At 51.1% G+C, this 21,025-nt stretch overlaps 1 protein-coding gene across 2 annotated transcripts in view; it reads right to left on the bottom strand.

Moving 5' to 3' along the window:
- Window positions 1-281: 281 nt before the first annotated feature.
- LOC140394247 (MAGUK p55 subfamily member 4-like) overlaps window positions 282-21,025 on the bottom strand; it is a 126,509-nt gene continuing 105,765 nt past the window's right edge. For both annotated transcript variants that reach the window (XM_072481299.1, XM_072481291.1), the window contains 2 exons: window positions 16,940-17,074; window positions 282-1,876 (listed from right to left, as the gene is read on the bottom strand). In XM_072481299.1, coding sequence (XP_072337400.1) covers window positions 1,685-1,876; window positions 16,940-17,074 — 327 coding nt within the window. In that variant the 3' untranslated portion in view covers window positions 282-1,684. The remainder of the gene's footprint in view (window positions 1,877-16,939; window positions 17,075-21,025) is intronic.

The raw sequence follows: 21,025 nt of genomic DNA, 5'->3' as shown, positions 1-21,025 counted from the left end.
TCCCAGAATGTTAACTCTGTTTCTTTCTTTATAGATGCTGCCAGGCTTGCTGAGTATTTCCAGCATGTTCTGTTTTTATTTCAGTCCCATGTGTTGTGACTGGTGTTCACTCCATCATTTCTGTTTGATCACTTACGGTAAAGGTCTGCGACTTCGGGAAAGGAAAGCACCAGGAAAAGCAGTGAAACAGTGATGATTGTAGGAAATGAAGGAAAGGGGGAAGTACAACGATTATAGACCCACAACTCATCACAAGTAGAACAGACAACCAACAGCATAACTTTGTTATTTACCATGCAACTTTTATCTAGCATCTTTAACACCTACAGGATAACTTTCATTATAACATACAGCTCCCTATAACAAGATTCTGCATCTAGGTTTCTACGTTACATTTTGGGCTGAATTGTTTTTTACTCATCAGGGGAAGGTCACTCAGCTCTGGAACATTTCCATTTGATCAACCAGTGTCACCATCAATAAATTCCAGGAGTAAAGCTTCTGCTGCATTGTCCCTTAGTCACTGACAGGGATAGATACAGAGTAAAGTTCCCTCTAAACTGTCCCTATCAAACCCTCCCAGACCAGGTACAGCACGGGGTTAGATACAGAGTAAAGTTCCCTCTACACTGTCCCCATCAAACCCTCCCAGGACAGGTACAGCACGGGGTTAGATACAGAGTAAAGTTCCATCTACACTGTCCCCATCAAACACTCCCAGGACAGGGACAGCACGGGGTTAGATACAGAGTAAAGTTCCATCTAAACTGTCCCCATCAAACACTCCCAGGTCAGGTACAACATGGAGTTAGATACAGAGTAAAGTTCCATCTAAACTGTCCCCATCAAACACTCATAGGTCAGGTACAGCACGGGGTTAGATACAGAGTAAAGTTCCATCTAAACTGTCCCCATCAAACACTCCCAGGACAGGTACAACATGGAGTTAGATACAGAGTAAAGTTTCCTCTTCACTGTCCCCATCAAACACTCCCAGGCCAGGTACAGCATGGAGTTAGATACAGAGTAAAGCTCCTTCTACATTGTCTCCATCAAACACTCCCAGGACAGGTACAACATGGAGTTAGATACAGAGTAAAGTTTCCTCTTCACTGTCCCCATCAAACACTCCCAGGACAGGTACAACATGGAGTTAGATACAGAGTAAAGCTCCTTCTACATTGTCTCCATCAAACACTCCCAGCACAGGTATAACATGGAGTTAGATACAGAGTAAAGCTCCTTCTACATTGTCTCCATCAAACACTCCCAGCACAGGTACAACATGGAGTTAGATACAGAGTAAAGCTCCTTCTACATTGTCCCCATCAAACACTCCCAGGACAGGTACAACATGGAGTTAGATACAGAGTAAAATTCCCTCTAAACTGTCCCCATTAAACATTCCCAGGTCAAATACTGCTCAGGATTAAATACAGAATTAATCTCTAGCTACATTGTCCCCATCAAACAGTCCCAGGGCAGAAACTAGCATGGGGTTAGGTACAGAGTAAAGCTCCCTCTTCACTGTTCTATCAAACACGCCCAGGACAGGTACAGCACGTGTGTGTTAGACAGAGAGTAAATTCCTCTGTACACTGTCCCCATCAAACACTCCTTTGGCAGGTACGGTCTATTTTCTACAAAAGTATTTATTCACTCCTGGCATCTCATGGAGAAGGGATTAATCACCCATGTCTGAATCGAGCCAAGCTGCTGGTACCCAATATGGCTCAGCCTGAGCTCGCTTTACAACACAAAGTAGCTGCATGTGGGTGTCCAGAAGCTCATCGTTCACAATCACACAGTCAAACAAGTGTCCAAAGTAGTCCAGCATCTTCTCAGATATATCCTCCATCTCTTGTAATTCTTCTTCCTGGGAACACAAAATAAGATATATTATCTATATCTGTATAATATAGGTATAGAGAGAGAGCAGAAACAGTTATACGTAGGGGGGGGGGGGGGGGGGGCGGTTGTGTGTGTGTGAAAGAGCTATTGGTAGAGCAGGGGAGACAGATACAGAGTGAGAGTGATACAGGAAGAGAGGGAGAAGGAGATACCGGGAGAGTGATACATGGAGAGCGCGGGAGAGAGATAAAAAGCGTGAGAGTGATACAGGGAGAGAGATATAAAGCAACTGAGAGTTATACAGGAAGAGAGAGGATCGGGAGAAAATAAAAGATATAGAGAGGGAGAGACATGGAGAGAGAGAGTGTGCAAAAGGGACCGAGAGATTAATACTGAGAGAGAGTCAATGGCAATGATATTTACAAGAGGGCAGTGTTGATGGCATGGGGGGCTGCTGGTAAGGTTTGGTTTGCATTTGGAAACATGGAAGAATGGATATTCCCCAGGTCCTGCCGAATTTCATGGCACACCTTAATTAACATTCCCAGTCTCTGTTTCCTGACTGACTGAATGTTGGGTGGGTAAAGGCCTCAGGTTACTGGGGTATCTTTGAGCACAGTGCCTGTGAGTATAGTAAAATGCCCAGGGAATGTGGCTCGGGGCTTTTCACAGTAACTTCATTTGAAGCCTATGTGGTAAACCACTGTTGCACCTCTATTAGGTGATGTATAGTAGGACCTGTACTACAGGTACATTGGTAGTCCCTGCCTGCTGGCTCCGCCCAGTAGGCAGAGTATAAATATGTGCGTCCTCCATGCTGCAGCCATTTCGCTAGCTGCTGTGGGAGGCCACACATCTTAGAGCAATAAAGCCTCAGTTGTACTCAACTCAAGTCTTTGTGCAATTGATCGTGCATCAATTTATTGCTCTAAGATTTTCAAAAGATGGACCTCTGTATCAAATCGGATCGCCTGCAGCTGGATCCGCATTCAAGCGACGCAAAAAAGGACTTTCAACACTGGCTAGCTTGCTTCGAGGCGTACATCAACTTGGCACCCACCCCTGTCTCGGAGGCTCAGAAGATACAGATCCTGTACTCAAGGTTGAACTCCAGCGTCTTTCCGCTAATCCAGGACGCGCCGAACTACACCGAAACCATGACGCTTCTCAAGGAGAATTACGCTCAGAAGACAAACACGCTCTTCGCCAGGTACGTACTCGCCACTCGCTCTCAACTCCCTGGTGAGTCCATAGAAGACTACTGGTGGGCCCTAATCCCACTCGTCCGGAACTGTGACTGTCAGTCCATTACGGCCACAGAACATTCAAACCTCCTTATGCGGGACGCGTTTGTTACGGGGATTGGGTCGGACCTCGTACGCCAGTGACTGTTAGAGGGGGCCACGCTCGACCTAACGGAGACAAAGAAACTAGCGCTCTCCATGATGGTCGCCTCGCGCAACATTCAGGCCTACACCCCCCAGCCACGCGGCCCACCCCTCCTACGCATCGTGGACCCCACAGACGGCCGCCCCAGCAGGGGCCTTACCCAGCCAATACGCCTGCGCCACACGCCAGACTGAAAACCCCGGGGGTCCCTGATGTTATTTCTGTGGCCAGCAGAAGCACCCCCACCAAAGCTGCCCAGCCCGTGCTGTCCATTGTAAGGCTTGCGGCAAGAAGGGGCACTTCGCCGCGGTGTGCCAGGCCCATACAGTCGCCGCTATCGCCCCACCCCCCTCATTTACGGACAATGGGCGCTGCCATCTTCACCTCCCCGGACCACCCGCGGCCAATGGGCGCCGCCATCTTCTCCCCCTCAGATCGCGCACGGCCAGTGGGCGCCTCAATCTTCTCTACCTCAGACCAAGCGCGGCCAGTGGGCGCCGCCATCTTCCCCACCCCCGAGCAACACGTGCGTCCCATAGGCGCCGCCATCTTGTCCAACCCCTGCCACGTGCGGCCCATGGGTGCTGCCATTTTGTACTCCTCTAGATTTTCAGCCGCCATTTTGTATTCCTCGAGATCTTCAGGCGCCGTCATCTTCTCTCCCCCACGGCACATGGGCACCGCCAGTGTTCCAGGACCAGGACCTCCGGGCTCCCCGTCATCCTACACCAGCGACGACCGACCACAATGTCATGATATTCAGGTAAACATCATGGTGCAAACATACATACACAATGATGGACAGATCAACGGACCAATCAATACACACACAACACCACAGCCAATCGCAGGCAAGAGCATACACACTATAAAACGGGGAACACGACACTTCCCGCTCATTCCAGCAGGAGACAGCTCAGGGCACAGAGCTCACAGCAAGCCACTCAGACATCCACCATGTGCTGAGTGCCATTCCAAGATAGTGTTAGGGATAGGTCCACAGATTCAAGGGTAATGAACGAACCACAGTAACCAGTTTACCATTGTAAATATTGTTAGTAATAAAACTGAGTTGTACCATCCGCAACCGTGTTGGTATGTCTGTGTAGCAGAGCACCCAACACGACATAGTACCCGGATTGGAACCCGGTAACTGTGAGACCTACCTACGAATCCTCAGGAATCCGCCATCCTGTGCCATGGACACCGTCAGCCCGCCGCAGCCGTTACAAATCGCTGGAAACCTCGGCGTCAATTGGAAGCTGTTCAAACAGCACTTCCAGTTCTTCCTAGAAGCCACAGAAAGGGAGAATGCTTCGGACACCAGGAAAATCACCCTCCTCCTCTCCACGGCAGGGCAACACGCCATCCATGTCTACAACTCCCTGGTGTTCGCGGAAGGTGTGGACAAGACCAAGTACAAGACGGTCCTTCTCAAACTCGAGCAACACTTCAGTGTCGAGGTAAATGAGAGTTTCGAGAGGTATCTCTTCCAGCAGCGCCTGCAGGGTAAGGATGAGCCCTTTCAATCTTTCCTCACACACCTCCGTATCCTCGCGCAGTCCTGCGGTTACGGCACCACCTCCGATTCAATGATTCGGGACCAGATTGTTTTTGGGGTCACCTCGGGCGCCCTACGCCAGCAGCTCCTCAAAATTAAAAGCCTCACCCTAGCCTCCGCAATCGAAGCCCGTGTCCTTCATGAAAACGCGACCAGCCGCTACTCCCAATTTCAAGCGGCCGAATCGGCGCGGCAGGGGTCCTACGCGGCCGGATCGGCAAGGCAGCTGTCCTACGCGGCCGGATCGGCAAGGCAGGCGTCCTATGAGGCCAAACGTGAACAGGCGATCGAGTTCCTCCCGGCCCACGGCCCGGACGAGGGCGGCCATTTTACGCGCTTTCCGTGGCCTCCCGCGTTTGTGCACGCCAAAAGAGACGTCGACGCAGAGGGGCGTGACGCGCAGACGCGCTCGACGCAAGACCGAACTGCGCATGCGCGGTGGCAAAATGAACGCCATGACGTCACGACGTGCGGCATCTGCGGAGCCGCACATTTGAAGCGGCAATGTCCGGCAAAAAACCGACAATGCCTCCGCTGTGGCAAGATGGGCCACAACGCTGCCTGCTGTCGAGCAGCTCAACCTGCCAACGCTCCCCAATTCCGACAACCTCGCAGGGACGTGCGGACCATTCAGCCTCCGTACTACGAGTCGTGCCCAGACGATATCCAAACCAGTGACACAGACGACCGGGACGCCGTCCGTGTTGCGGTCATTGATAGGAACCAGATGTCTCCAAGCAGGACCCACCAGCCGATGCCAGTGAACAGCGTCAATCCGGGTGATGAATGGTGTGCCACCCTAACGGTCAACCGATCACCGATAACATTCCATCTGGACACTGGTGCCTCCGCCAACCGAATAGCATGGTCAGCCTTCTACGCCTTGAAGGTCAGACCACCAATTCGGCCATCTCGTTGCAAGATGGTCGACTACAATGGAAACGTTATCCTGGCCATGGGATCCTGCCAGCTCCAGGTAACACACAACACATACACTGCCACATTGTCCTTCGAAATAGTCGGATCATCAAAGGACTCCCTGCTAGGCGCACAGGCATGCAAGGTTCTCCACCTCGTGCAGCGGGTCCACACTCTGTCTCCAGAAGGCACATCAGACTTCCCGGATGCAGAATTTAGGGCACAGCTTCAATCGCTCCTCGCCCACAACCAGGAGGCATTCGAGGGCATGGGTACACTGCCCTATACCTACAGAATATGACTCAAACTGGACGCCACCCCGGTCATTCACGCACCTCGCAGGGTCCCAGCGCCACTCAAAGACCGCCTCAAGCAGCAGCTGCAGGATCTCCAGGACCAAGGGGTGCTATCCCGGGTCACGGAGCCCACGCCATGGGTCAGCTCCATGGTATGTGTTAAGAAGCCCTCTGGCGAACTCCGGATCTGCATTGACCCAAAAGACCTGAACAACAACATAATGAGGGAACACTACCCCATACCCAAACGGGAAGAGATCACGAGCGAAATGGCCCGGGCTAAAATCTTTACAAAGCTGGATGCCTCGAAGGGTTTTTGGCAGATCCAACTGGACCAGTCCAGCAGGAAGCTGTGCACCTTCAACACTCCTTTCGGCAGGTTCTGCTATAACAGAATGCCGTATGGCATCATCTCGGCATCCGAGGTCTTTCACAGGATCATGGAACAGATGATGGAGGGCATCGAAGGGGTGCGACATCATCATCTCCGTTGACGACATCATCATCTGGTCCACCACACCACAGGAGCACATCAGTCGTCTCCAGCGCGTCTTTGCGCGGATACGGGAAAACGGCCTGCGCCTCAACCGAGCCAAGTGTTCTTTCGGCCAAACCGAGCTGAAGTTTCTGGGGGACCACATATCCCGGTCGGGGGTCCGTCCGGATGCAGACAAGGTGAGCGCCATTACAGCCATGCCGCAGCCGGCAGACAAGAAAGCAGTGCTACTCTTCCTAGGCATGGTCAACTTCCTGGGGAAGTTCATTCCCACCCTTGCCTCCCACACGATGGCTCTTCGCCACCTAGTCAAGAAGTCCACGAAGATCCAGTGGCTGCCCGCACACCAGAAGGAATGGGAGGAGCTCAAAATTAAGCTCACCACAGCCCCGGTATTGGCGATTTCGACACATCTCGTGACACTAATGTCGACCGATGCCAGCCAGTCCGGCATTGGGGCGGTACTCCTACAGCAGGATGACACTGCGTCATGGGCCCCGGTCGCCTATATCCCGCGGGCCATGACCCCCACAGAACAGTGCTACGCGCAGATCGAAAAGGAGTGCCTGGGTTTGCTAACCAGAATAGACAAGTTCCATGACTACGTGTATGGTCTCCCCCAGTTTACCGTTGAGACTGACCATCGCCCCCTGGTCAGCATCATACATAAGGGCCTGAACGAGATGACCCCTTGCCTCCAGCGCATCATACTCAAACTCAGGAGATATGACTTCCAACTGGTCTACACCCCGGGAAAGGACCTCATCATTGCGGATGCCCTGTCTAGAGCAGTGAGCACACCGCCCGACTCGGAGGGGTTCATCTGTCAGGTCGAAGCGCAGGTGGCCTTCACGTCGGCAAATCTGCCAGCCGATGACTCCAGTCTGGCCCGTATTCGTCGGGAGACTGCGGCTGACCTCCTTCTACAACGTGTGATGCGCCACATGACGGGAGGGTGGCTCAAAGGACAGTGCCCGCAGTTCTAAAATGTCCGGGACGACGTGGCCGTCATTGATGGTGTCCTCCTAAAGCTGGACCGGATTGTGATTCCACACAGCATGCACAAGCTGGTCCTCGACCAACTACAAGAAGGCCATCTGGTGGTCGAGAAGTGCAGACGGAGGGCCCGAGAGGCGGTATACTGGCCGGGCATCAGCGATGACATTGCCAATATGGTGCTCAACTGCCCCACCTGCCAAAGGTTTCAGCCGGCAAAACCTCCTGAGACGCTTCAGCCCCATGAGCTGGTGACGTCCCCCTGGGCGAAGGTGGGTGTCGACCTTTTTCATGCGCTCGGCAGGGACTATGTAATCATTATAGATTACTTTTCAAACTATCCAGAGGTCATACGCCTGCACGATTTGACATCGTCCGCTGTCATAAGGGCCTGCAAAGACACCTTTGCACGCCACGGCATTCCGATTACTGTCATGTCGGACAATGGGCCCTGTTTTGCCAGCCAAGACTGGTCTTCCTTTGCTGCTTCGTATGGCTTCACACACACGACGTCCAGCCCTCTGCATCCCCAGTCCAATGGAAAGGCGGAGAAGGGCGTTCACATCGTCAAGCGGCTCCTCTGCAAGGCTGCTGCTGCCGGATCGGACTTCTGCTTAGCCCTGCTAGCCTATCGCTCGGCCCCACTAGCCACTGGCCTCTCACCAGCCCAGCTGTTGATGGGTCGCGCCCTCAGGACCACTGTGCCGTCTATTCTGGTCCCCACAACCAACCATGCTCCAGTACTGCACAGGATGCAACAGCAGCGCGTTCGCCAGAAGGTGGCAAATGACACATGGGCAACTGATCTTCCCGCCCTGGCGCCTGGGGACGACGTCCGCATCCACCTACCAGAAGGTGGGTGGTCAGCACCTGCCGAAGTTCTCCGACGCGTGGCTCCCCGCTCGTTCCTGGTTCGCATGCCTGATGGCTCCATTCGCAGGCGCAATCGCCGGGCTCTTCGCCTGCTTCCACGCTCGCTACGGGAACTTACACCGGTGCCACGCCCTCCTGTTGTTCCTGATGTCGACTTCGTGGAGCTTCCTGCCACCATGCCCATTCCGTCGTCGCCCGTGGCCAGGCCCATTCCTCAGCCAGTGAATCCTGACCCACCCTTGAGGCAGTCAACCCGAATTCGTCGCCCACCTACTAGGCTGGACTTATGAGCCTGTTTGAACATTGAACTCACTGTTGTATCATACCACTGTGTTAATATGTTTCTCTTTTTCCTTGTCGTTACAGGAGTTGGTTTTGACGTTTAACATTTCCACGTGTTTTGTTTATGGTACAACCTCGTTGCTATGTTGCACCCGACATCGCCCCTTGTATATAGTTTAGCCTCATGTACATGCTGTAGATATTGCACACACACACATTCAGCTGCACTCAGTACACATCTCTATTTATAACCACATAGGCACATGTTCTTGTCAAAAAGGGGGGAAAGTGTAAGGCAGAGAAGCCATAGTCAAAAATCAAAAAGGGCGACAGTACAAGGTACAGTGACTGAGAGGAGCTCAGTGAATAGGACCAAGAATACTAAAAGAAATAAAACGGGAAGTGAAAACATTAATGGTAAGCGACGCGGCAGGTTGTTACAGGAAGATATGGGATCGACGACAAGGAAAATTAGGAGACAGGTTAAGAGGAAATATAACTTAGGAGAGGTTACTGATCGAGGTTTTAAGATTCAGAACAGAGGTAAAAAAGCCAACATAAGTGTACTTTACCTGAATGCTCGTAGTATTCGGAATAAGGTAAATGAGTTGATGGCGCAAATCATCGTGAATGACTATGATTTAGTGGCCATTACTGAAACATGGTTAAAGGATGGTCACGACTGGGAGTTAAATATCCGAGGGTATCAAACCTTTCGGAAGGACAGAGTGGATGGTAAGGGAGGTGGTGTAGCTCTGTTATTTAAGGATGACATCCGGGCAACAGTAAGGGATGATATCGGTGCTATGGAGGATATGGTTGAATCCATTTGGGTGGAAATCAGGAATAGTAAGGTGAAAAAGTCACTGATAGGAGTAATCTATAGGCCACCAAATAGTAACATTATGGTGGGGCAAGCAATAAACAAAGAAATAACAGATGCATGTAGAAATGGTACAGCAGTTATCATGGGGGATTTTAATCTACATGTCGATTGGTTTAACCAGGTCGGTCAAGGCAGCCTTGAGGAGGAGTTTATAGAATGTATCCGCGATAGTTTCCTAGAACAGTATGTAATGGAACCTACGAGGGAACAAGCGGTCCTAGATCTGGTCCTGTGTAATGAGACAGGATTGATTCAGGATCTCATAGTTAGGGATCCTCTCGGAATGAGCGATCACAATATGGTGGAATTTAAAATACAGATGGAGGGTGAGAAGGTAAAATCAAGCACTAGAGTTTTGTGCTTAAACAAAGGAGATTACAATGGGATGAGAGAAGAACTAGCTAAGGTAGACTGGGAGCAAAGACTTTATAGTGAAACAGTTGAGAAACAGTGGAGAACCTTCCAAGTGATTTTTCACAGTGCTCAGCAAAGGTTTATACCAACAAAAAGGAAGGACAGTAAAAAGAGGGAAAATCGACCGTGGATATCTAAGGAAATAAGGGAGAGTATCAAATTGAAGGAAAAAACATACAAAGTAGCAAAGATCAGTGGGACACTAGAGGACTGGGAAATCTTTAGGGGGCAACAGAAAGCTACTAAAAAAGCTATAAAGAAGAGTAAGATAGATTATGAGAGTAAACTTGCTCAGAATATAAAAACAGATAGTAAAAGTTTCTACAAATACATAAAACAAAAAAGAGTGGCTAAGATAAATATTGGTCCTTTAGAGGATGAGAAGGGAGATTTAGTAGTGGGAGATGAGGAAATGGCTGAGGAACTGAACAGGTTTTTTGGGTCGGTCTTCACAGTGGAAGACACAAATAACATGCCAGTGACTGATGGAAATGAGGCTATGACAGGTGAGGACCTTGAGAGGATTGTTATCACCAAGGAGGTAGTGATGGGCAAGCTAATGGGGCTAAAGGTAGACAAGTCTCCTGGACCTGATGGAATGCATCCCAGAGTGCTAAAAGAGATGGCTAGGGAAATTGCAAATGCACTAGTGATAATTTACCAAAATTCACTAGACTCTGGGGTGGTCCCGGCGGATTGGAAATTAGCAAACGTGACACCACTGTTTAAAAAAGGAGGTAGGCAGAAAGCGGGTAATTATAGGCCAGTGAGCTTAACTTCGGTAGTAGGGAAGATGCTGGAATCTATCATCAAGGAAGAAATAGCGAGGCATCTGGATGGAAATTGTCCCATTGGACAGACGCAGCATGGGTTCATAAAGGGCAGGTCGTGCCTAACTAATTTAGTGGAATTTTTTGAGGACATTAACTGTGCGGTAGATAACGGGGAGCCAATGGATGTGATATATCTGGATTTCCAGACAGCCTTTGACAAGGTGCCACACAAAAGGCTGTTGCATAAGATAAAGATTCATGGCATTAAGGGGAAAGTAGTAGCATGGATAGAGGATTGGTTAATTAATAGAAAGCAAAGAGTGGGGATTAATGGGTGTTTCTCTGGTTGGCAATCAGTAGCTAGTGGTGTCCCTCAGGGATCAGTGTTGGGTCCACAACTGTTCACAATTTACATAGATGATTTGGAGTTGGGGACCAAGGGCAATGTGTCCAAGTTTGCAGACGACACTAAGATAAGTGGTAAAGCAAAAAGTGCAGAGGATACTGGAAGTCTGCAGAGGGATTTGGACAGGCTAAGTGAATGGGCTAGGGTCTGGCAGATGGAATACAATGTTGACAAATGTGAGGTTATCCATTTTGGTAAGAATAACGGCAAAAGGGATTATTATTTAAATGATAAAATATTAAAACATGCTGCTGTGCAGAGAGACCTGGGTGTGCTAGTGCATGAGTCGCAAAAAGTTGTTTTTCAGGTGCAACAGGTGATTAAGAAGGCAAATGGAATGTTGTCCTTCATTGCTAGAGGGATGGAGTTTAAGACGAGGGAGGTTCTGCTGCAATTGTATAAGGTGTTAGTGAGGCCACACCTGGAGTATTGTGTTCAGTTTTGGTCTCCTTACTTGAGAAAGGACGTACTGGCACTGGAGGGTGTGCAGAGGAGATTCACTAGGTTAATCCCAGAGCTGAAGGGGTTGGATTACGAGGAGAGGTTGAGTAGACTGGGACTGTACTCGTTGGAATTTAGAAGGATGAGGGGGGATCTTATGGAAACATATAAGATTATGAAGGGAATCGATAGGATAGATGCGGGCAGGTTGTTTCCACTGGCGGGTGAAAGCAGAACTAGGGGGCATAGCCTCAAAATAAGGGGAAGTAGATTTAGGACTGAGTTTAGGAGGAACTTCTTCACCCAAAGGGTTGTGAATCTATGGAATTCCTTGCTCAGTGAAGCAGTAGAGGCTCATTCATTAAATGTTTTTAAGATAAACATAGATAGTTTTTTGAAGAATAAAGGGATTCAGGGTTATGGTGTTCGGGCCGGAAAGTGGAGCTGAGTCCACAAAAGATCAGCCATGATCTCATTGAATGGGGGAGCAGGCTCGAGGGGCCAGATAGCCTACTCCTGCTCCTAGTTCTTAAGTTCTTCTTATGTTCTTATGTCATGATATTCAGGTAAACATCATGGTGCAAACATACATACATACTGATGGACAGATCAACGGACCAATCAATACACACACAACACCACAGCCAATCACAGGCAAGAGCATACACACTATAAAACGGGGAACACGACACTTCCCGCTCATTCCAGCAGGAGACAGCTCAGGGCACAGAGCTCACAGCAAGCCACTCAGACATCCACCATGTGCTGAGTGCCACTCCAAGATAGTGTTAGGGATAGGTCCACAGATTCAAGGGTAATGAACGAACCACAGTAACCAGTTTACCATTGTAAATATTGTTAGTAATAAAACTGAGTTGTACCATCCGCAACCGTGTTGGTATGTCTGTGTAGCAGAGCACCCAACACGACACACGACTCGCCTCAGTGACCATCGACCAGACTCGTCCGCACAACCTGGCCACTGCATCGACCAGCGTGAAAGTCAACAGACACGTGACCTCTTGCCTGCAGGACTCCGGGAGCACCGAAAGCTTCATCCACCCGGATACAGTAAGGCGCTGCTCCCTCGCGGTACACCCCGCTAATCAAAGAATCTCCCTGGCCTCCGGATCCCATTCTGTGGCGATCCAGGGGTACTGTATGGTCATACACACAGTCCAGGGCGTAGATTTTAGCGGCTTCCGCCTCTACGTCCTCCCTAACCTCTGCGCTGCCCGACTACTAGGCCTGGATTTCCAGTGCAACATCCAGAGCCTAACCCTGAAATTCGGCAGGCCCCTACCACCCCTCACTGTGTGCGGCCTCGCGACCCTAAAAGCCGATCCGCCTTCCCTCTTCGCAAATCTAACCACGGATTGCAAACCCGTCGCCACCAGGAGCAGACGATACAGCACCCAAGACAGGACCTTCATCAGGTCCGAGGTCCAGCGGCTGCTTTGGGAAAGCATCATCGAGGCCAGCAACAGCCCCTGGAGAGCCCAAGTAGTAGCAGTTAAAACTGGGGAGAAACACAGAATGGTCGTGGACTACAGCCAGACCATCAATCGTTTCACGCAGCTCGACGCGTACCCCCTCCCACGCATATCTGATACGGTCAATCAGATTGCACAGTACCGGGTCTTCTCAACTGTAGATCTCAAATCCGCCTTCCATCAGCTCCCCATCCGTAAATCAGACCGTCCATACACTGCCTTCGAGGCAGACGGCTGCCTCTATCACTTACTCAGGGTTCCCTTTGGCGTCACCAACGGGGTCTCGGTCTTCCAAAGGGAGATGGACCGAATGGTCGACCGGTATGGTTTGCGGGCCACCTTTCTGTACCTAGACAACGTCACCATCTGCGGCCATGATCAGCAGGACTACGATGCCAACCTTGCCAAATTTCTCCACACCACCACTCTCCTAAACCTCACCTACAACAAGGAGAAGTGCGTGTTCAGCACGACCCGCTTAGCCACCCTAGGCTATGTGGTCCAGAACTCCGTTCTGGGCCCCGGTCCCGATGGCATGCGGCCCCTCATGGAGCTCCCCCTCCCCCACTGCCCCAGGGCCCTCAAACGCTGCCTGGGGTTCTTCTCGAACTACGCCTAGTGGGTCCCAAACTAGGCGGACAAGGCCTGCCCACTCATTCAGTCCACCCATTTTCCCCTGACGGCCAAGGCACAGCAGGCCTTCGCCCGTATCAGAGCCGATATCGCCAAGACCGGCATGCACGCAGTAGACGAGACATTGCCCTTTCAAGTAGAGAGCGACGCATCAGATGTTGCCCTAGCCGCCACCCTCAATCAGGCAGGCAGACCCGTGGCATTCTTTTTTAAAAATGTTTTATTAAGGTTTTCATAGAATATCAATAACAAAATGAAAAAGGAACCCAACAGGGTTGAGTACAAACCACAGTCCAAAAAAAAACAGCCCTCCACAGCCCCCTCCTCCTGTACATAAGTAATAAATTAACATTAACACCCCAACTTAACACAACAAATATATACACCCCCTCAGACCCCCCAGTGTAAATAACAAAAACAAAGGAAACACCCCCCCCCCTCCCCCAAGTTGCTGCTGCCATTGACCAATGTCTACCGTTCTGCCAGCAAGTCTAAGAACGGTTGCCACCGCCTAAAAAACCCTCTCAAGGCGAATTTCACCCTCTCCAATTTAATGAACCCTGCCATATTGTTGATCCAGGATTCCACACTTGGGGGACGAGCATCCTTCCACTGAAGAAGAATCCTTCGCCGGGCTACCAGGGACACAAAGGCCAGAATACCGGCCTCTTTCGCCTCCTGCACTCCTGGCTCCTCTGCCACCCCAAATATTGCGAGCCCCCATCCCGGTTTGACCCTGGATCCGACCACCCTCGACACCGTCCTCGCTACGCCCTTCCAAAATTCCTCCAGCGCTGGGCATGCCCAGACATATGGGTGTGATTCTCTGGGCTCCCCAAGCACCTAACACACCTGTCCTCGCCCCCAAAGAACCGGCTCATCCTTGTCCCGGTCATGTGTGCCCTGTGCAGCACCTTAAACTGTATGAGGCTGAGCCTCGCGCACGGTAAGGAAGAGTTCATCCTCCCTAGGGCATCTGCCCACGTCCCTTCCTCGATCTCCTCTCCCAACTCCTCCTCCCACTTACCTTTCATCTCCACCACTGAGGCCTCCTCCTCCTCCTGCATCACCTGGTAAGTTTCCGAGATCTTCCCCATTCCCACCCACCCCCCCGAGAGCACCCTGTCCTGCACTGTGCGTGGCAGCAGCCGCGGGAACTCCACCACCTGCCACCTGGCAAATGCCCTTACCTGTAAGTACCTGAAGGTGTTCCCCGGGGGAGCCCATACTTCTCCTCTAGCTCACCCAGGCTCGAGTCCACAAACAGGTTTCCCAACCTTCGTATCCCTGACCCGTGGCATTCTTTTCCCGCACCCTTCATGCCTCAGAAATCCGGCACCCATCCGGCGAAAAAGAGGCCCAAGCTATCGTTGAAGCTGTGTGGCATTGGAGGCATTACCTGGCCGGCAGGAGATTCACTCTCCTCACTGACCAACAATCGGTAGCCTTCTTGTTCAATAACACACAGCGGGGCAAGATCAAGAATGATAAGATCTTGAGTTGGAGGATCGAGCTCTCCACCTACAATTCCGAGATTTTGTATCGCCCCGGCAAGCTCAACAAGCCCCCAGACGCCCTATCCCGAGGTACATGTGCCAGCGCACAGGTAGACCGATTCCGGACCCTGCACGACAGCCTTTGTCACCCGGGAGTCACATGGTTGTACCATTTCATAAAGGCCCACAATCTGCCCTGTCGAGTAAGTACGGACAATCACCAGGGACTGCCAGGTCTGTGTGGAGTGCAGGCCGCACTTTTACCGGCCGGACCGTGCGCGCCTGGTGAAGGCCTTCTGCCCCTTTGAGCGCCTCAGCGTGGATTTCAAAGGGCCCCTCCCCTCCACCGACTGTAACACGTATTTTCTCAGTGTGATCGACGAATACTCCCGGTTCCCCTTCGCCATCCCATGCCCTGACATGACGTCTGCCACCATCATCAAAGCCCTCAACACAATCTTCGCTCTGTTCGGTTTCCCCGCCTACATCCACAGTGACAGGGGATCTTCATTCATGAGTGAAGAGCTGCGTCAGTATCTGCTCAGCAGGGGTATCGCCTCCAGCAGGACGACAAGCTACAACCCCCGGGGAAAAGGACAGGTAGAGAGGGAGAATGGGACGGTATGGAGGGCCGTCCAACTGGACCTATGGTCCAGGAACCTCCTGGCCTCCCGCTGGCAAAGAGGTCCTCCCTGATGCACTACACTACATTCGGTCACTACTGTGCACCGCCAGAAACAACACACCCCATGAACGTCTTTTTGCCTTCCCCAGGAAGTCCACAACCGGGATGTCGCTCCCGACTTGGCTCGCAGCTCCAGGACCCGTCCTGCTCCGTAGGCATGTCTGACTCCACAAGGCGGACCCGTTGGTGGAAAGGATGCAATTGCTCCATGCAAACCCCCAGTATGCCTACGTGGCGTACCCCGACGGCCGCTAGGATACTGTCTCCCTCAGGGACCTGGCAGCTGCAGGTCACACACACACACACACACACACACACCCCCGGCCCAGCACCACCCTCTCCTCCCCCGGCTCTCCCAGCAACAACCCCCCCGGGACCATCCGTCCTTCCCCTGCCCACGCTTGAGGACGAAGAGGATTTCAGCACGCTCCCAGAGGCTCCAAACATCAGACTAGCATCGGCATCGCCGCCACCACTACATCGCTCCCAACGGGACATCAAGGCCCCGGACCAGTTAAACCTCTAACTGGTCCACTGGACTTCAAAAGACATTTTTTTCTCCAAAATTGTAAATGTAAATGTAAAAAGAAAACCATTGTTGTATATAGTTCTCCACGACTCCCGCCGGACTCAATTTTAACAGGGGGTGAATGTGGTAAACCACTGTTGCACCTCTATTAGGTGATGTGTGGTAGGACCTGTACTACAGGTACGTTGGTAGTCCCTGCCTGCTGGCTCCGCCCAGTAGGCGGAGTATAAATATGTGTGTCCGCCATGCTGCAGCCATTTCGCCAGCTGCTGTGAGAGGCCACACACCTTAGAGCAATAAAGCCTCAGTTGTACCCAACTCAAGTCTTTGTGCAATTGATCGTGCATCAGCCTACTTGTGACAATAAGCGATTTTCATTTCATTTCATTTTCTATATTTGGAGAGTTGGTTTCAAAATCCCCCATTCCCCCTTAAACATTAGGGATAATTGGACTTGCAACATGTAAAGTTTATTTAAATGCTGCGGTAGTCGCACTACTCGGGATATTGGAAGAACCTACCTTGAAAGACCTGTTTACATAATATTCGGTGATGATGTGGCTTTTTGCTCGTGTTTGCTGCAGGCGCCTGATGCTTGGAGGTTTGATAAATATGATGAAGGGTTTTAATTCCTTTGTTCGTGCCTCTGGAATTCTCTGTGAAGAAAGCATTTATCAATGTACTGGTGAATCTACCATGTAGCAGCAAACAACCCCGTACTGGTAAATCTATACCCCAACTCAACCAGCCTGGCATTGACACAACTAGCCCACCATCTCACTCACACTGTACTGTACATAGAAACACATGTGAGGTCTGTGCTTTTTCAAACCTCACCATAACCTCTGCAAATTACACTGCACTATATTGGGCTGTTTCTATATACATCATACAGCACAAAAGGAGGCCATTCAGCTCATTGTGCCTGTGCTAGCTTTTTGTGCCTGTGCTAGCTGTCCAATTATCTGCTGCTTCCTGTAGCCTGAATTTTTTTTCCTTTTAAAGTATTTATCCAAATCCCTTTTGAAAGTTATGGTTGGATCTGTTTCTATCACCTTTTCTGGAGTTGCATTTCAAGTTGAAAACTTGCTGCATGAAAAATAATTCTTCTCGCTGGGAGGGGTAGGTCGCACATTTGATAGCTCCCGCCTGTAACGGACGTTTGGACCTTTTCCCCCCGTTTATTTTCTGGATTTTATGGGATAAAGCAGTGAAGGGTGAGACAGTAAGGAGAAATCCCCCTCTGGTGAATGGAGAATTGGACCAGAAGTGGCCGTGTGAGACGACAAAGTCCTATAAGGGAGACGCAAGCAGAGCTGGTAACACGGGGCAGCATGGCGGAGGGCAAGGGCAGCGGGGAGACGGCACAGTGGTCGACGGAGCAGCTGGTGAAGTTTTTCAAGGATTGCTTCGCCAAGCTGAAGAACGACACGCTGGACCCGATTAAGGCTTCGATTGATCAAGCGGTTCAGAATCAGGAAACCCACGGGAGAGCGATCCAGGAGGTCGAACAAAAGTTGTCCGAGCACGAGGAGTATATAACCGCGCTGGAAGGCAAGGTGGGGATGATCAACGACTGCCAGAAAAGAATGCAGGAGAAGCTGGAGTACCTGGAGAATAAATCCAGGAGGCAGAATCTCAGAATTGATGGCCTCCCTGAAGGCATCAGGGATCGGATGCGAGGGCCTATGTGACGGACATGTTGGAGAAGTTGATGGGGGCTGAGGTGTTCCTTCGGGCCCTGGAAGTGGATAGAGCGCACAGAGCCCTCGCGAGGAATCCCAGAGCGAACGAGCCGCCGAGGGCCATGGTGGTACGTTTTCACCATTTCCTGGACAAGGAACACGTTTTGCGGTGGGCCAAGAAAGAACGGAGCAGCAAGTGGGAGAACTGTGAGTTGCACATTTATCAGGACCTGGGAGTGGATTTGGCCAAGAGGCGAGCTGGGTTCAATCGGGCAAAAACGACCCTCTTTAAGAAGGGGTGAAGTTCGGGATGCTGTACCCAGCCCACCTGTGGGTCACACATGAGGAACGGGACTTCTACTTTGAAACGCCAGATGAAGTATGGACCTTTATTAAAGAAATGAAGCTGGAGGTGAATTAAAAGGCACTTAAGCCTTGGCGAAGTACTGTGGCAGCGATTTGTGGTGCTGGATTGTAAAAATTTAAGTAGTTCTATGTGAAATATTGGGCTATGTGGATGGTTAAAGGTTGATCTGTCTTGCAGGGACCTTGTTAGAGGGGGGGGGGCATTGAATTTAGTTCTGCTTTTTGGGTGACTATTTTTCTAAAGTGATTGTTTCTTCACTTTTTTTTTCCTGTTGTTTGTTTACTGGGGAATGTGATGCTTTTAAAATGTTTATTCATGTGGGGGGTGGGGGGGGGGGAGAGGAGAGTACAATAGGGAGACAGACTGCTTGGTGCCAAGGGAGGGAGCTATCGAGTCAGCATGGGTCAGCTGACTCTCGGAAGCGCAGTGGGGGGTGGACAGGTGTTAAGCTGGAGATTGACTTAGGGGATTGGGTTTTAAGTGTTGCTAGGGGAGAGGGAGGGAGGGAGCTGCTTTGCTGAGAGGGGAGGAACTGTTACTAGGGGACAAATGGGACGTCAAGAACGACGACAGCCCGAGTGGGGACCCGAGGAAGCGGAGGGCGCGAGCTTGAGGCTGGCCTAAAAACAGTGATGGCTAGTCGGCAGGAGGGGGGGGGGGGGGGGGGGGGGGGGGGGGCGGGTTGGAAGGCTTCCATCCAGGTTGATCACATGGAACGTGAGAGGACTGAATGGGCCGGTCAAGGGGGCCCGCGTATTCGTGCATTTGAGGGAACTGAAGGCGGACGTGGCAATGCTACAAGAGACACACCTAAAGGTTACAGACCAGACAAGACTGAGGAAGGGGTGTGTTAGCCAAGTGTTCCACTCAGGATTGGACTCAAAGACCAGGGGGCTAGCGATCTTGATCAGCAAACGAGTGGCATTCGAGGCAGAGAGAATCGTGTCAGACAAGGGGGGTTGGTACATAATGGTGAGTGGGAAGCTGGAGGGGGTGCGACTGGTACTCGTGAACATATATGCTCCGAATGGGATGACGTGGAATTTACGAGGCGGGTGTTAGGTAAGATCCCAGACTTAAGAGTCACATAACTTGATCATGGGAGGGGATTTCAACACAGTCATTGATCCGGAATTGGACCGGTCAAAATCCAGGACAGGGAGGAGGCCGGCTGCGGTAAAGAAATTGAAGGGTTTAATGGAACAGATTGGGGGAGTAGACCCATGGAGGTTTGCACGGCCAAGGACAAAGGAGTTTTCCTGTTTTTCATATGTCCACAAGGTATACTCTCGCATCGACTTTTTGTTCTGAGCAGGGCGCTAATACCGAAGATGGTGGATACTGAGTACTCGGCAATTGCAGTGTCGGACCATGCCCCGCACTGGATGGATCTACGGGTAGTGTGGAGAGAGGGCAACGCCCGCTGTGGAGACTGGATGTGGGGTTGCTAGCGGACGAGGCGGTCTGTGGGCGGGTTAACAAGTCCATCCAGAACTACCTGGAAACAAATGATACGGGGGAGGTCTCTGCAGCGATGGTCTGGGAAGCTTTGAAGGCAGTAGTCAGAGGGGAATAAATCTCGATATGGGCCCACAGAGAAAAGGTGGAACGGGCTGAGAGGGATAGATTAGTGGAGGAGATACTCCAGGTGGCAGGAGATGATGTGTTAGGCAGGTAGGTTCGATGTGGACTGCACTCGATGCAGGGAAGCTAGAAACAGATGTCTAACACTGGAGAAGATCCAACACTGTTTTATTCAACGATAGAACTGATATACATATTCAGCTGTGGGTCGACACTATACTGAACTGACTGGAGACCTTGTAGTAGCCTGACCAGACTTACTAGCTACTGCATGGTGTTTGCACTGGCTAGCTCTTGGACTCTGACTGTCTCAGTGGCTGGGTCCAGAGAGAGCGGGAAACCTAGTGCCCTCTGGCTTTATAGTGATAGTGTCCTGTCTGGTGATTGGCTGCACTGTGTTGTGTGCTTACTGGTCATCCTGTGTGTCAATCACTGCCTGTCTGCATCTCATTATATACATGAGTGGATATTATGATAGGAGATACTTGGTGGCCCTGGTCGCGGGGTTACTGAGGGAGCGGCGGAGGTTACAGATGGAGTTTGGGCTGTTGACCACAGGGAAATCAGTGGAACAGTTAAGGATCGCATAGACCTGCGATCTATGAGTACGGGGAAAAGGCAAGCAGAATGTTGGCGCACCAGCTGAGGAAAAGAGAGGCGGCCAGGGAGATAGGTAAAGTAAAGAGTAGAGCCGGTAATACTGTCCTGGGCCCAGCGGGGGTGAACGAGGTGTTTAAGGACTTTTATAGTAAATTATATGAGTCGGAACCCCCGGCTGGGGTGGAGGGGATGAGGCAATTTCTGGATCAGTTGAGGTTCCCGAGGGTGGAGGAGGACCTGGTGGAGGGGCTGGGAACCCCAATTGAGATTGAGGAAATAATCAAGGGGCTGGAGGGCATGCAGTCGGGCAAGGCCCCGGAGCCTGACGGCTACCCGGTGGAATTCTATAAGAGGTTTTCAGAGATATTGAG

The sequence above is a fragment of the Scyliorhinus torazame genome, chromosome 2 (assembly GCF_047496885.1).
Source record: "Scyliorhinus torazame isolate Kashiwa2021f chromosome 2, sScyTor2.1, whole genome shotgun sequence".
In the NCBI taxonomy this organism is placed as follows: Eukaryota; Metazoa; Chordata; class Chondrichthyes; order Carcharhiniformes; family Scyliorhinidae; genus Scyliorhinus; species Scyliorhinus torazame.
Note: the sequence above shows the minus strand (reverse complement) of the source record. Positions and strands in the feature narration are given on the sequence as shown.